Source organism: Erythranthe guttata, chromosome 14 (genome assembly GCF_056151865.1).
Source record: "Erythranthe guttata isolate IM_541 chromosome 14, IM_541, whole genome shotgun sequence".
In the NCBI taxonomy this organism is placed as follows: Eukaryota; Viridiplantae; Streptophyta; class Magnoliopsida; order Lamiales; family Phrymaceae; genus Erythranthe; species Erythranthe guttata.
The window spans coordinates 22,135,432-22,151,025 of NC_142546.1; the positions used below are offsets into that span (position 1 = coordinate 22,135,432).

At 33.1% G+C, this 15,594-nt stretch overlaps 3 protein-coding genes across 3 annotated transcripts; 1 reads left to right on the forward strand and 2 right to left on the reverse strand.

Moving 5' to 3' along the window:
* Positions 1 to 4,055: 4,055 nt before the first annotated feature.
* Positions 4,056 to 7,116, reverse strand: LOC105959082 (glucomannan 4-beta-mannosyltransferase 1). Its single transcript, XM_012983107.2, has 9 exons — positions 6,386 to 7,116; positions 6,151 to 6,249; positions 5,795 to 6,047; positions 5,585 to 5,695; positions 5,308 to 5,444; positions 5,108 to 5,221; positions 4,818 to 5,020; positions 4,510 to 4,719; positions 4,056 to 4,424 (listed from the first exon to the last, which is right to left on the reverse strand). The coding sequence occupies exons 1-9, from the start codon at positions 6,740 to 6,742 to the stop codon at positions 4,262 to 4,264; spliced, it is 1,647 nt and encodes a 548-aa protein (XP_012838561.2). The 5' UTR covers positions 6,743 to 7,116; the 3' UTR covers positions 4,056 to 4,261.
* A 2,732-nt stretch (positions 7,117 to 9,848) lies between these two features.
* On the forward strand, positions 9,849 to 13,080 carry LOC105959083 (Transmembrane amino acid transporter family protein). Its single transcript, XM_012983108.2, has 6 exons — positions 9,849 to 10,085; positions 10,338 to 10,568; positions 11,331 to 11,428; positions 11,827 to 12,013; positions 12,099 to 12,229; positions 12,328 to 13,080. The coding sequence occupies exons 1-6, from the start codon at positions 9,977 to 9,979 to the stop codon at positions 12,940 to 12,942; spliced, it is 1,371 nt and encodes a 456-aa protein (XP_012838562.2). The 5' UTR covers positions 9,849 to 9,976; the 3' UTR covers positions 12,943 to 13,080.
* On the reverse strand, positions 12,953 to 15,071 carry LOC105959084 (AT-hook motif nuclear-localized protein 2-like). Its single transcript, XM_088813629.1, has 6 exons — positions 14,907 to 15,071; positions 14,326 to 14,802; positions 14,078 to 14,145; positions 13,867 to 13,998; positions 13,595 to 13,747; positions 12,953 to 13,410 (listed from the first exon to the last, which is right to left on the reverse strand). The coding sequence occupies exons 2-6, from the start codon at positions 14,783 to 14,785 to the stop codon at positions 13,096 to 13,098; spliced, it is 1,128 nt and encodes a 375-aa protein (XP_088669755.1). The 5' UTR covers positions 14,786 to 14,802; positions 14,907 to 15,071; the 3' UTR covers positions 12,953 to 13,095.
* Between the last annotated feature and the right edge of the window lie 523 nt (positions 15,072 to 15,594).

Here is a 15,594-nt window from a genome sequence, read left to right on the forward strand (position 1 = left end):
ATTATAAGACGGAAAAATTGCTAGGGGGTAATTTATAATTTAACCTAAGGTGAGGGTGTTGATGTTAGAGTTTTTAGGTATAGTGTCGGTGCCTTTCTTAACGTTAACAACGTGCAAAAAAACATAAATCAATTATTGCAAGAAAATTGGGACCGTGATTTTTTACATGTTATTGTCATTTAGCCGATTTCATGGGATTTATCTGACTTTGTAAGGAAAAAAAAAAGAAATTAGTATACAAGTCAACATGATTAATTTTGATTAATTAATTTCTATTTACTATACAAGTCAGCATGAATGTGCCGAAGAGGTGGGATTACACTCCATAAGTCCTAATTAATAAATAATCACAAATTTTGTATACAATATATATGGTGAAATTAAATACACAAGAAAATGTTTCTATTTGATTTGCGCATACAATCATCCACATGTATATGTTGATATGTGCAAAATATATAACACATTTATTTATTCACTTAAATACCATCTCTTTCTCTCGCTTCTCTCTCATTAGCAACCATACTGTTTTGCCGCCGCATTTTGTGTCTTCTTTCCTTTGTACTGCTTTGTTACTGTGTCAACCAGTGGGTCAAATGCCACTGTACGCGGCTGACTTTGACCCTCTGATGGTACCTTTACTGACTACTTTCGACTCGAGTCCTATATATACAAGGCATGCAGAATGGAGGCAAATTCGACACATAATATGACCTAAGCTCTAACAAAACCCTAAATTCAGTTACTATGTGAGATTTGGGACAGTTTGGTGAGTATGCATGTGAGCTTGTGTGCTTATATGTGTTTTCCTCTATGGGTTTTCGGGTGAATTAGGGGTTGAGAGAGAGTGTGAGTGGATCGGAGATTGGTTCTTCTGAGGTATTGTGATGGTGTTGGTGGATTCTTTTGTGGAATCTCGTGTGTGAATTGTGATTGGAAGATTGAATTGTATTTCTTATTGATTTAAAATGTTCTTTCTTTTCTATTTCACACTATTTATTAACTCTTAATCCCTCTAATTATAATTCATATTAGTGAGGTTATGTGTTATATTGAATTATTCTATCTTTAATTTGAACCCAACACAAACCAACCAAAATTAATGATCATATACTTAAATATCTGCAAGCTACTAGTAATATTTTATTCTTTGGACAACTCACTCTCTTAAGCTACATTTATTAACTTTAGGAAGCGATTCGAAAATCATGCAGCATATACAATAAAATAAGCATCCCTGTAAATTAATGATTGACCTGGTGCAATTTCGTTGGTCAACAAATGTGTTAGAATTAATTATTAGGGAATGTGACATAAAACATATTTTTTCCCAAATATTTTGCTATTTCAACAAAAAGAAAAATACAGTCATAGTACTATTATTCAAGAAAATGCAATTAATCAAACTTATCATATATATGCCAATTTATGTTACATTTTAATGATGAATGTCTAAGATTTAGATTGGATCAGAAGCATATATATGTATAATGTATGTATACTTTGGGACACGTGAGGACATCTAACGTGCATGTTAGCATATGGGGAGGCACATGCATTTGGTAGTGAAATGACAAAAATGACCATGATTGCTTTTTTTTTAGAGAGAGAAAAATTATGTGTAGCTTAGCTGCCAGGCTTTGAGTAGGCTAAATGAAAACTAGCCACATAAAGAAGGAAGAATCTGATCATCTTTATTGCACAAGAGCATGCACACCAACAGTTACTATAATGCCCTTGTAAAAAAAATTATTATTAATTTACCAAATTGTAAAAAAAAAAAAAAACAATAAATTGAATTTAATCTAACTTGAAATACTTTATATGATAAGATTGACACTTTTAAGTAGTTAAAATTGAAAGAAAAAAAAAAGGATCATGTTTAGTAAGAGACTAATATAGTATGAGAATATTTTGCAGTTCTTGTATATGATGTAAGACGTTTAAGAACAATAATTTAAGAGATTAAATTAAAAACGGACGTTCCATTTACCACCAAAAAACGGACTCCAATGACTAAGCGACACGTGTACATATTTAACCATAGCTTTAAATGTTTGTGCTTTCATTAATTGCAATTTGCAATCAATTACAACCTGATAATTGAGAACCGTTTACACATTCATTTTTTCCTCAAGTATCTGCTGTGCAAATATAATCATTTTATTTTAAAATTAAAAATGATAATTCATAATCATGCTACTTTAAAAAAAAGAAAAAAAGAAAATTGCGATAATTATACAAAAATATAGCGATATATATCTTTTTCTATTGAACTATTATATATAATCTATAGTAAGTTTACACTATGTTCATAATTTTTTTAATGTTATATGGTAAATAAAAAAAAAAAACTAATTGACAAATTTAATGTTTATTTATTTAATTAATTAACTTCAAATAATTTTATCACAATGAGCAACGATTCAATGAAGCAAATTCCCAAATCTCAAATGTGCCAATTTCCTAGTCAAGTTTAGGGTTTCTTTCTTCTTTTTTTTTTTTTTTTTTTTTTTTGGTAATCACTTTAATTATTTCTTCCGCATTATTATTATCTCTTTTTTTATGTTAACCAAATATTTTTACACTAAATTGATTTAGTATATAATTTAATTTATTGCATTTAATAGAAAATATTCATAAAATGACCATGTACATTTTATTAACGGAGAGAAAAAAAATGGAATATGAGTTTATAGTAGGTCCCACAATAGACAACATGATAATTCATATTTTATTAAAATTAATTCCACATGTCATTTAGTCAGTGGCATCCGTTTTGTTCAGTTTATCGGGTGATCCGTTCCTAATTAGAACCCATAATTTAATGCATGCAGGAAGACTTAATTAGGCAACTAATTAAGGCTTTAATTAATTAATTAATTAATCAAGCAAATATAATAGACTACCTGAACTATTGTTGGCCGTAACATGCGCAACTCATTAAGTTTATACACGTCATTAATTAATTAATTGGAAGCTTATAGTTTCAAATAATGACATCATTTGCTCATTCATGCTTTGGATTTTTATCTTATTTTCATTTTTATTTTGTTTTCAGTTTTATACTTCACACACGATTCACTCAAGAGAGCCACGTGTCTAGATGGGGTAGGCCTAATTACTATGCAAAATGGCCCTAAATTGTAATTAAGGAGTCTTACTCAAAAAAAAAAAATAAAAAAAAATTAAGGAGTCCATTTTATATATATAAATATTTCATCATATAGGTAATCAGCAAAACATTGTGTATAGTATGAACAACGCATTTTTTTTATTAACAAAAAAAATAAAAAAAATAAAAATCATAGCCATAGGATTCCTTTAACATATATATGAAATATAAAAACTGAAATATAACTATAGAAAGAAAAAAAGGCTGTAAATTAAATTAAAAACCAGCCAATGCTAACTTAATAATTGAAGGATGGGAAAATGAAAACAAATTGCAATGAAGCAGCCCACATGCTGCAAAATTTCGTCCAAAGTAGGGCATTCTTTGTCCACGTACCAATTATTTATATATCTAATATCATGCTTTCTTGTAATAAATCAATTGATTTATTTAATTTATTAAAAGCAAAATTAATGAATCTCAGCTGTCGGCAAAAGCAAGATTTAAGGAGAATTTTTGGGGGTGAACAAAGTCAATTTTATTAGAGTTAGGTACTAGTTAATTGACTGGTAGCTCATAGTTTCTTCAATTTTCACTAAAATATGTTTGTACAGTATATGATTATCTCTCTTAGTATTGGACTTGAAATTCTTTATTTATTTTTATTTTTTAATATTTTTTTGGAAGAAAACTTGGAATTCTTATTTTAATTTGCTCTTTGTTTGAATTAATGCCGGAGATTTGAAGTTCGTATATTCTGCAATCCGAACGCATTTGTACAAAAATTACGATACATATACTATTCGAGTGCTTCTTTTTATTGCAATAATACAAGAGAATCCAATTGTATAAATGGGAGGTGTAATATACAATCTCTTAATAAGTCAAGATAAATTAACTAATTATGCAATTAATCATTTATCTTATAACCAAACAAGGCTTTGGAGGACAAATAATGAACCACTTTAAAAGAAATGTAGTTTAAGTTGACAATAATAAGAATTGTGCAAGATCAAGAAATTGATACCAAAATCTTTTTTTCTAACAAGGTTGACAAAGAAAAATCTCTACTAAAGTCAACTATTGTAATTGCTTATATCAAAAATAAAAAATTAAATAAAAATAATTGGACTAATTCTTCTTGTGCTAATAATTTGGCAAAATTTTGCCAATGAAGCCAAATCCCACCATTGTCAAGGTGATTGCTTGAATGAAGAGGTATATGAAATAGTAATCCTTACCGTAGAGAAATCCATAGCATCCACTCCATAAAACAAAAACGGCAATTCCCAGCTCCGGTAGTAATATTCTTGCAATTTCCGGAAAAAAAATAAAAATTATCGTCACGTTTCCAGATTCAGTAATAAAATAAATTAAATTAAATTAAAATCCACCTGTTTCGGAGAATCTTAAATCTTGATTCCTTTGGTGCAGTTGCTTCGATAATATTATTGGCCTTGTTTTCTGCAGCATCTCCGTGTTTTTGAGTAACTACCCATTGATTAGCATTCTTTGAACCGAGCAGGCCCGTAAATATAGCCTTTGTTCGATGAAATGACATGGCGCTCTCGAAAAGGATCCACAAAAATATAAGGTGGAGTGACCTAAAACAATACTTGTAATTTAAAAAAATTGAAAAACGGAAAAACAAAAGTGAACTTGCTATGTAGTACTTAATTGAAGATTTAATATAATACAAGACCTTGGAGTTGCGTAAATCGAGTTTATAGCGCCGATGATGCACGGAACGAAAACCGCTCCTGCTTTTGGAACATCAACTTCGGGTAACAGAACCGTCAAAGGTAGCACCACACAGTACGAAAAGAATACACACGTGTGGCCGATGATTTTACGGACAACGAAGAAATTGTAGATCATGTAAACCTTATTCCATAGTGATACTTTCTGCAAATAATAGGCAAGGCAATTATTTAGCTTACAGAATTCCATTTTCATTCGTTTTTTAACTAAGAAAACATTGTTAAAACAAACCTTGCTCTTAAAAATATCCATCACAATTTTCCTGAATAAATTGGTCGGACCACAAAACCAACGGTGCTGCTGAGAACGGAAGGCTTTAAAAGTACTCGGAAGTTCGCTATTCACCTATATTACAAACATCAATATTTAATGGTTTTTTCATAAATAAAATCAATTTAAATGCAAAGTATATTACAATTATTTGCATGTACCTGGAGGGTTCCTACGTAAACGAGTTTCCATCCAAGGAGCCCGGCCCGAATAGCAAGATCCATGTCCTCTGAAGTGGTCCTATCATCCCACCCTCCAGCCTCATTTATTGCAGCAATTCTCCATATTCCAGCACTTCCTAAATTATTGTTATTTTATTTTTCGGAAATTATGATATTACTTGATAGACAATATAGAACAAATTAAATCAATGCTTATCAATCATCTTAGAACGACTTAAATTTAATTAATCACTTTGCTAACACATACTAAACTTACCGTTGAAGCCAAAGAAGGCGTGAGCGGACGATCCGACTTCTTGCTCAGCCATGAAATGATAGTCCAGTGAAATTTCCTGCAATCTTGTCAACAAACATTCATCTGCATTCACTACCAAAAAAAAAAAAAAAAACTTCATGTTTCGATAAAATATAAAATTCAAGAAAATGAACATTATTAGAGCTATATCTTTTTTTTCCCCCTTCTTACCAAACCTCCAACGGGCTTGTACGAGGCCGATTTCAGGGTTGTGAACGAGAAAAGGGACGGCCCGTCTGAGAAAATCGGGGCCCGGTTGGAAGTCGGAGTCGAAAATGACGACATGCTCGCATTCTTTAACGTAGTCGTATCCGGAACCTTCTTTCAGGGCACCAGCTTTGTAGCCTCCTTTTGTCTGTCTCATTTGGTACTTAATGTTTACACCTTTGCTCAACCACTTCATGCATTCTTTCTCAATCATATCCTACCAACAAATAAAATTCTCAATTAATCACGGGTTATTAATTTCTTGCATTACGAAACACTAATAATCATAATTATAAAATATAATTAATAATAATTAATACCCTAATGGAACTGTCACTTGAACCATCAATAACTTGAATGAGTAGCCTATCAGCAGGCCAAGATAAATTACACGCTGCCCCAATTGAAAGCTTGTAAACCTAAACACCCCCACAAAAAAAACAATTAAAAAAAACACCCAATTTTGTTGTTTCACACACACACACCCATGTGTGTGTGTGTGTGTGTGTGTGTGTGTGTGTGAGAATTGAAGAAGAGAATAAACACAAAAAATACCTCTTTTTCGTTGCACAAGGGAATCTGGACAAGAACCATGGGAAAAGCGGCGGTGCCGATTTCTGGATCCTTCTCCGAAATGGGGTCGCATTTGTAAATATTTTCAGGGTTTCTGCCGGAGAGTTTCACATATATAAGAACAGCTCCGATGTAGACCCACTCGAGAAACAACATTGTCGACGAGACCAAACAAATGTACAGAGAAAATCTGAGCAGGGGAACCAGAAACGAAGCCCTGATTATCACCCAAACATGCCCGATTTGGGCGGGCATGTCCGCCGCCGTGCCCATTAGCCACTCCGCCGCCGTGCCCGTTAGCCACTCCGCCGCGAGATTCTTCACAGAAAATTCAGCCATTGTTTTGCTCTGTTCTGTACTTGTGTTCACTACAGTAATAATATATGAGGAAAGGAGCTGAATTTTTCGGCTAAATTTACATGTTGATTTGAAATTGGGTTTGTAGAGAGAGAAACAATTTGGAGGAGTGAGAGAGTGTGTGCAGGCGGAGAGGTGGAAGAGTAGATCGTTGTTTCTGCACACAATCCACTCCAGTCCATTCTCTGCTCTCCCCACACCAACTTTTGGAGTGTAGTATTTCACTGTAGAGAGAGAGAGAAAATAATTGGGGGAAAATTAAATTAAATTAGGGATTTAGTATTTTGAATTTGGGCAAATTACCGGCAAATCCCTGAGGTAATGTCAAATTACTAATAAAATCCTCATGTTTGGGTAATTACAGTCACCCCTCAATTATGTATTGTCTTACGAAAAACCCCTCTAGTAGGTAAATTTAGGGGTGTTCATTCGATACAATCATACTGACGTTTTAGTACGCTAAAATTTCATGCCGAACCAAAATATACAGTAAATAACCGAATTACATAAATTTTATTGAAAATATTTAAAATGAGGGGGCGGTTGTAATTACCCAAACATGAAGCGGGGTTTTCGTAATTTAACCTTACCTCAGAGGTTGGCCCCGTAATTTAACCTTTTTTGAATTTTCTCATTTTTAATTTTATTATGCAATAATTTCGTGTTTTTTTTTAATTATGAATCAAAATAGTGGTTGAGTCATTTGATGCATGCTCTATTGGGTTTCTGTTGGAGATTAGTTCCGTTAATTAGATAGCCAACTTAAATAATTGTGCGTTGCATGCTGACGTGGATGGTAGAAGCATATGAGTACGGTATATTCTAAATAGGTACTGCGGGCCACCTCTATAATCTTATATATAAAAGAAAAAAATTCGGAAACCTAATAATTTTAATTGTATTTTTGTAATTATTTATTTTTAATATTTTTTATGTACTAATTTTCAACAATTATCAATGTCCTATTTTTCATCAATATATCTCAAATCTTAATAGTTAAATCTAAACTTATATATTTGCCATTTGGATTATAAATCTTAATATGTAAGATTTAAAAAAACTAATGTTATATAAAATATGAATAATACTACATTATTAAATTTTACTATGTTAATATACTATATTTTCTTATTATGTATTAAATTGAGTACTATTTAATCATGTGCCTCTAGTATGGTATTATTTGTTCTTATTGTGCTGAAATTAGATTTGAAAATAATATCTTAAAATATTTAAGAAAATGAAATAATAACAAGTTGATATTTGGTGCCAGTGACGGAGCCAATTATTTCATCAATTGCAATAAAAGATTCATCGATTGAATAATTTAGCGAGAATTGTTCAAAAGAAAATTTGTAAAAATTTGTAGTTTTTTCAGTAATTCGTCGTGATTTTTATTTTTGGCATTTTGTACGCTCGAATTTATGTTGAAGTTTGAAAAAAATAACAATTTCATTTGTTATTTTGTACCCTGAAAATAAGAAAACCAATGAAATTTGAAATTACAGTCATTAAGTTTTTAAATATTGAATTTAGAGTGCATTGTGAATAGTTTATTATATTTTGAGGGCGAAAATTGCTATTAATTTTATTTTAAGGGTGCAAATTGGAATTAAGCCATAAAATAATGGTGTAAGTTTCCAGCTCAAAAGGCCGTGATTGAGAGTTGTCCACCTGTCGTAATCCAAGTGGCTCTACTAATAATGTACAAACAAGTATTATTCCTTGTGTTTTGTTTTTCGACAGCTAATTTAGTTTGTGTTTATAACTTTATTTATCTATGCCTAACTTGAAAAGTTTATCTAATAATTGATGGCACGTGAAAATACCATTATCACGTGACGATTGTTAAATTCTATAAAATCCGATTGCAATCATTAATCATTCATTATTTCCTCATCAAGAAGAAATCATATACATGCCCAGCCCCAGTGAAAAAGCTGTGCAGCAAAATATAAATCCAACTCAATTAATTTATACCAATTTAATCCAAATTAATTCAGCTATACTATTTTTTGTTTTTGTTTAAGTAATCCAATTTTTAGTTATAGAAAAATATTTTAATATAGATATATTTACTTTGTCGAAAATATGAATTTTGTATAAAGGCCAAAATCAGAAATCCAAATAAATATAGCTATACTGTTTTTATTTTTTGCTTAAGTAAATCAAATTATAATTTTTTGAAAAATATTTGAATATAGATATATTTAATTTGTTGTATAAAGGCCCAAATCAGAAAGGTTGGGCTCCTATAGGGTTATCATAAGGCCTGCTATTAATGGATTAAAAAGATGCAGATCCTCTTAATCGGGTCGGGTCGGCCCACTCCAAACTGAAACAAATTATTTCATAGAACTACTCGATTTGAAATATCAGAATTAGAATAATAAAATATTTATTAATAAATAAGCTAATTAGTTGAGTTTGACTTGATTGTTAACTAAATTAGGTTGAAATTTAATATCATATATATTAAGAAATACTTTTGCTATTTTAAATTCAATAAATTTGGTTGAGCGTGATATCTCAATTGTATGTGTGTGATAATATAATCATTCATACACATGACATAAATGTGTTAATTGTGATGCATCTACAAAATAATTAGTAAAAGTGAAAAGCATTAACATAAAGTTGGGATATAGAGATAAAACTTAATTTATCTCTGGAGATATCTCAAATACCCTTTTTATGTACTTAAATTATCCTTTTAAATTAACCAAATAAAAAAATGATCTACGAGATTTTACTGCAACTGATGAAAACCATCGAGTGATTTTGTATCATAGATTTATACAAATAAATATTTACTAAACACACATTCACATTAATATATGTTTTATTATGTGTAGATCAACAGTGCAGAATAATTATCCGATATATTGCATCGAGTGCGGGCATATAATTGTGTATTGTGACATAATATTGAAGACATGATATCCCACAACTATAGGATAGGTTTGGATTTTGTTATCTCTCTTTCTCACGGGGTATTTATACAGATTATAATTTTTTTTTTTACATTGGTATAAAAAAAATATATATATTTTCATCTTGATATATATTATATATCAAAGTATATATATATATAGTATTAATATATGTTTTTCACTTTAAGAAAAGTAAACCCAGCTCCTTTTTTTCTAGTTTCTTCTAATAACCCACCTACCCACCCACCTACACGCAGACACACATAGTGGAAGGTGTCCAGCCATGGGAAGCGTTGGACCGGAGTTGCACGATGGCAAATCTCCTCCACCAGCGGCGGCGGAGCTCTGCCATGAACTAGATGCCGGAGCACAATTTGTTCTCAAATCCAGAGGTGATCATGATAAGTCACAATATTACACTCGCACACATACTATATACGTGTTTGTATGTATTTAATTTGGATACTGTTGCAATTATTGGCTGTTATTTTTACCAGATATTATCCGTATCGATTTGTATCAATTATTGGCTTATATATGTAAATGGAAATTACCTTTTTTTTATTATTATAATTATTTTATTAAATAAGTAGATACTTAAGAAGAAGAATATAATAATTAATTGCCAAAATGAATAATTATAGGATCATGGATACACAGTGGATACCATTTGACGACGTCGATAGTAGCGCCGCCGTTGCTGAGCCTTCCGTTTGCGTTTGCGTCGTTAGGATGGACGGCTGGGATTGTAAGCCTAGTCATCGGTGCTGTCGTCACTTTCTACTCTTATAATTTGCTCTCTCTTGTGCTTGAACGCAACGCCCTATTAGGTCATCGCCACCTCAGATTTCGTGATATGGCCAACGATATACTAGGTATGTATACTGAAACAAAATATTACACTTTTTTTGTCTTTTAATTTTACCTCGATTCGAATTTCGTCATCATTGTTCCCAAAAGAAAACAAATTTAGTCCCTCAAGTTTCAAAAGTTTAATACTTTTGGTTATATTCGTCAATTTTTCGTTAGTACTGATCGACGAACTCTAGCATGTGTCCGTCACTGTCTTAGCTGACGGACTAACGATAAATAACATAAATGACTAATTATTTTAAATTGTTAAAATACGAGGGACTGAATCTATTTTCTTCTGGGAGATCATGAGCATAAGTGAGACATATTGGAGTGAGATTCCTTTATTTCACAAAATATATTGGTCAAATATTAGCTTTTAATGTTTCCTAATTGCCTATGAATATTTGCCAAATTCTAGCTACCATTTCAACTTTGGATCCAAACGAATCACGTAGGACAGAATATTGTGTAAATGCGATTTAAAAAATAATAATAAGAAGAATATTGTGTGGACACAATTAATCTTGGTGGTGGTCTGACAAGTTTGACAATTATTTATTTATATAAATACCCCACAAATATGGGAAAATCAAACTAAACCCCCCCACAACTTTGTGACACGAAACCAGATAATAAGTAGTTATGTCTTTTTCTTTTTATATATAAGTCCAACAATATAGGTTATGTCGTATTAGGCTATTCGAGTCCCAAACGTTCATTCAAACTTTTTGTCAAATCATGCCTTACACTTTTTTGTTTAATTTTTATTTATTTATTTTCAGGCCCAAAATGGGGAATGTATTATGTTGGGCCAATTCAATTCCTAGTGTGCTACGGTGCAGTGGTGGGCTCCACTCTATTGGGTGGACAGTGCATGAAGGTTCATCCTCATACTTTTTATTTATTTTTCTAATTTTGTACTTAATTTCATATTGTAGTATAAGTTCATGTCAAATTTATAGAATTATTTTCCAAAAAAAAAAAAATTATCACAAATACTCATTCTTGCATACAATTAAGGACCAATTACGGCCACCCCTGACGTAAACTTGAATTACAAAAAAAAATCCATCTTATTTGGATAATTACAACCATCCCTCAACTATGTATTATCTTACAAAAAAAAATCACTCATTCAATAGGTAAATTTGACACAGTAAAAGTGGTTGTTGTAATTACCCAAATATGATAAGATTTTTTTGTAATTTGAGTATACCTCAGGGGATTGGCCGTAATTTACCCTACAATTAATTATCTCGAATTGTTGACTTGATCCAGGCAATTTACTTGGTGTCGGATCCAAATGGAAAAATGAAACTGTACGAATTTGTAATAATATTTGGTGGGCTAATGTTAATTTTAGCCCAAATCCCATCTTTTCATTCCTTGAGGCACATCAACTTGGTTTCTTTGGTCCTGTGCCTTTCCTACAGTGCCTGTGCTACTGCTGCTTCCATCTACATTGGTAAAAAAAAAAAAAAAAAAAAAAAAAAAATTGATTTTTTTTTTATTATTTTCTGGACAATTATATTAAATATTAAATATTTCAGGAAGCTCATCAAAGGGACCGAAAAAAGATTATTCTCTCAACAAAAATAACGAAACTCGAATATTCGGTATTTTTAATTCATTAGCTATTATTGCCACCACTTTTGGCAATGGAATTATTCCAGAAATACAGGTAATTTATTATATAATAAATATTGTGAATTAAATTTACTTATGTAATTTTTGAATATTGGAAATTAATTTTAATTTTTACACTTTACTATAGTGTAGGCAACATTAGCAGCACCAGTTAAGGGGAAGATGTTTAAGGGGCTGTTTGTTTGCTATGCAATTGTAACGGCTACTTTTTTCAGTGTGTCGATTTCCGGGTACTGGGCGTTTGGTAATAAAGCCAATGGCTTAATTCTGACCAATTTCTTGGATGATGGCACACCATTGGTTCCAAAATGGTTCGTTTTGATGACCAATGTGTTCACCATTCTCCAGCTGTCGGCTGTCGCCGTGGTGTACCTGCAACCGACGAACGAGGTTCTCGAGCGAGCATTTGCAGACCCCACAAAGGGGGAGTTCTCCGCAAGAAATGTGGTCCCGAGAGTGATCTCGCGGTCGCTGTCGGTCGTTTTGGCAACCACGGTAGCTGCGATGCTTCCGTTTTTCGGAGACATAAATGCTCTGATTGGAGCGTTTGGTTTCATGCCACTCGATTTCGTACTACCCTTCGTTTTCTTCAACTTGACGTTCAAACCATCGAAGAGGGGTCCACTCTTTTGGCTCAACGCGACTATAGCTACAGTTTTCTCGGTGTTGGCAGTTACGGCAGCAGTTGCAGCAGTTAGACAGATTAGTCTCGATGCCAGAACTTACCGATTGTTCGCCAATATTTAAATCATCGAAATTTGTAACATGAAATAAGGCACTTTGCTAAATAGCTTCAATCAATGTGCTGTAATTCAAAATTCAAATATGAAGAATCGAAAAAAGAAAAAAAAAATTGTAACATGTAGTATTTTTATTTTTTTTCTTCTCACGGGGTCGGTATTATTCGTCTGTATTATTAAGACGGGAGATTAAATGTTGTGACATGGTTGAACAGGATTGCAAGGAGGAGTTGTTGTTCCAATCGAACTGCTGAGGAGAAGCGCGGTTCACATCACGGTGGTTGGTGAGTCTATCCACACCGTTATACGATGGAGCATTGACCGGAGGAACTTGTTCACCGTCTTGTACTTGGCCGTTTGATGTCTGTACTAATGGCACATAAACATTATTAGGATCCGAAGGTTCGACGAAACGCCTTGCTGGCAGGTGCTGCTGCTCCCCCACCAAATTCTCTCTAAATGTAGCAATCACAACCTGGAAAGTATATATATATATACACATTATGTATGTAACACAATGTCAATCTATCATAAGAAAAAAACAAAGAATCGACTACTTTGTTAACTTCTCTATCGATATACGAATCTTGATTTTTCAAGAAGTATATATTATATACGTTTCGCCAAGAAAGCGAATCCCGGAAATTCTTGAGGTTTACCTGAACCGGGCCTCCGGCGATTAGTGAATTTGCGACAGCGCCACCGAAAAGGGTGCCGTTAGGGTAAGCAAGTTGAACACTTAAACGGCATATTTTGCCGTTACCACCGTTATTTAAATGTGATCCACTCAGAGACACAATCTCAAATTGGCCCTATGCAAGAACAACGAAAAATACATTCAGCAGATAATCGATATACTACGTGATCCTATCCACAGCTGCAAGATTTGATCGAACGAAATAGAATCTAAGGATCTTGAGTTCGACTATACCTCGTATCTGAGAATGCTGCTAGCGGAACCAGGTCGGAGAAGTTCTGCGGTTAAGACGATTCCGGAAGCTGAAAGAATGCATATTGATTCGAAAGCCCTTTGAGAAAAGGAGCATATTCTTTCAACTATATTCTGCAAAATCGAAACAAAATACATATATATAGATAGATACAATTTGTTGTAATGTATATATTTTGAATTTAAATGTTACCTCTCCTGTTTGAACTGCAACTATGTGAGGAGTGAAGTTGCTTCCAGTTGAGTCCACTGTAGTTTTACCTTCACAAAGACATTGTTTAGAAGAAGAATATTCCCCTTTTTTTTTTATTTACTTAATTATCTGAAAACAAATTGAATTTGATTTATTGATTTTGATTTGAGAATGGAAAATATTTCTTTCTTTTTTTTATCTGAAAAAAAAATAGTGAATTTGATGATGAAGGGAGATTAATTAAATACCTAAAGAAGCCACCAAGGATTGCCATTTGCCGGAGCCTTTCGGGCGGCCTCTCCCTCGCTTTATAAGCGGGGTGGCGAAAAACTCCGGCGCCGCCGCGAATTCTCGCCCTAACTCCGCCGGCGGATCTTTTCTTGGCCTTCCTCGTTTTCTTTTGGCGGCCTCGACGCCGCTCCCACTGAGGGGCGCCGCCACCCCTACATGACCGCCATCGCCGCCACTATATATCAGCTTCTCCTCTAACTCCGAGCCGACCGCCACCTCCACCGCCTCAGAAACAGGCAAAACCCGCGATTCCGCCGCCGCTTCAGCGGCGACCCCCGTAAAAGGAACGGCGCCGTTTTTGTCGCCGCCGCCGCCCGCCATCCGCTCAGAAACAGGCAAAACCTGCGATTCCGCCGCCGCTTCAGCGGCGGCCACAGTAGAAGAAACAGCGCCGCCGTTGTTTCCGGCGCCCTCCATTTGCTATCTCCTTAGCCCTGAAACCCTCCTATTAATCAATGGAAAAATAGAGAAAAAAAGAAAAAAAATTGTGCATGCAAAGACACCGACAAACACACATAAGTGTGTGTAAAAAATGTACCTATATATATATATATATTTGTATAAGCGGCGATTCTGAACTTAACCTTGAAGAAGAAGAAGAAGAAGAAGAAGAAGAAACGAGAAGAAGAAGAAGAAGAAGAAGAAGAAGAGTTTTTGGAGGTTTTAGAGTTTCGCAGAATTCTTGATGATGAGAAACGGCTGTTGCCTAGATGTACGTCTTTTTTTCACAGATAGGAAAGAATCTTCCCTAATATTCCTAAACTACCCTTTCAGTATTATTTTTCGGATATTGCAATATTTAATTAATTTATTATTATTCAGAATTAGGACTTCAATTCTGCTAATTCAATACTCGTAATTATATCTGACAGCTATATATTTTATTATATTCCCTGTATTTCATTTTATTAATTATTATTCCCTATAATTGTGTTCAAATATTTGACTACTTGATTTTGAAATTAAATTTAATATGTACTATAAGTTGGAAGAATATATTATAAAATCCTTACTAAAGTCTGATGAATCACTTACATTTAACAAAAATATCAATGTATTGAATTTTGTCAGATTACTAAATTTACCATCAGAAAAAACGAATTAATATTTTCAGATAGCTAATATCGAATCAGGAAAACTAAAAGTAATCGGTACAATCTTCGAGTTCGATTTAGTATGTCAAGTACATTGAAAGATTGTGTATGTTCATAATGAGATTAGAGATA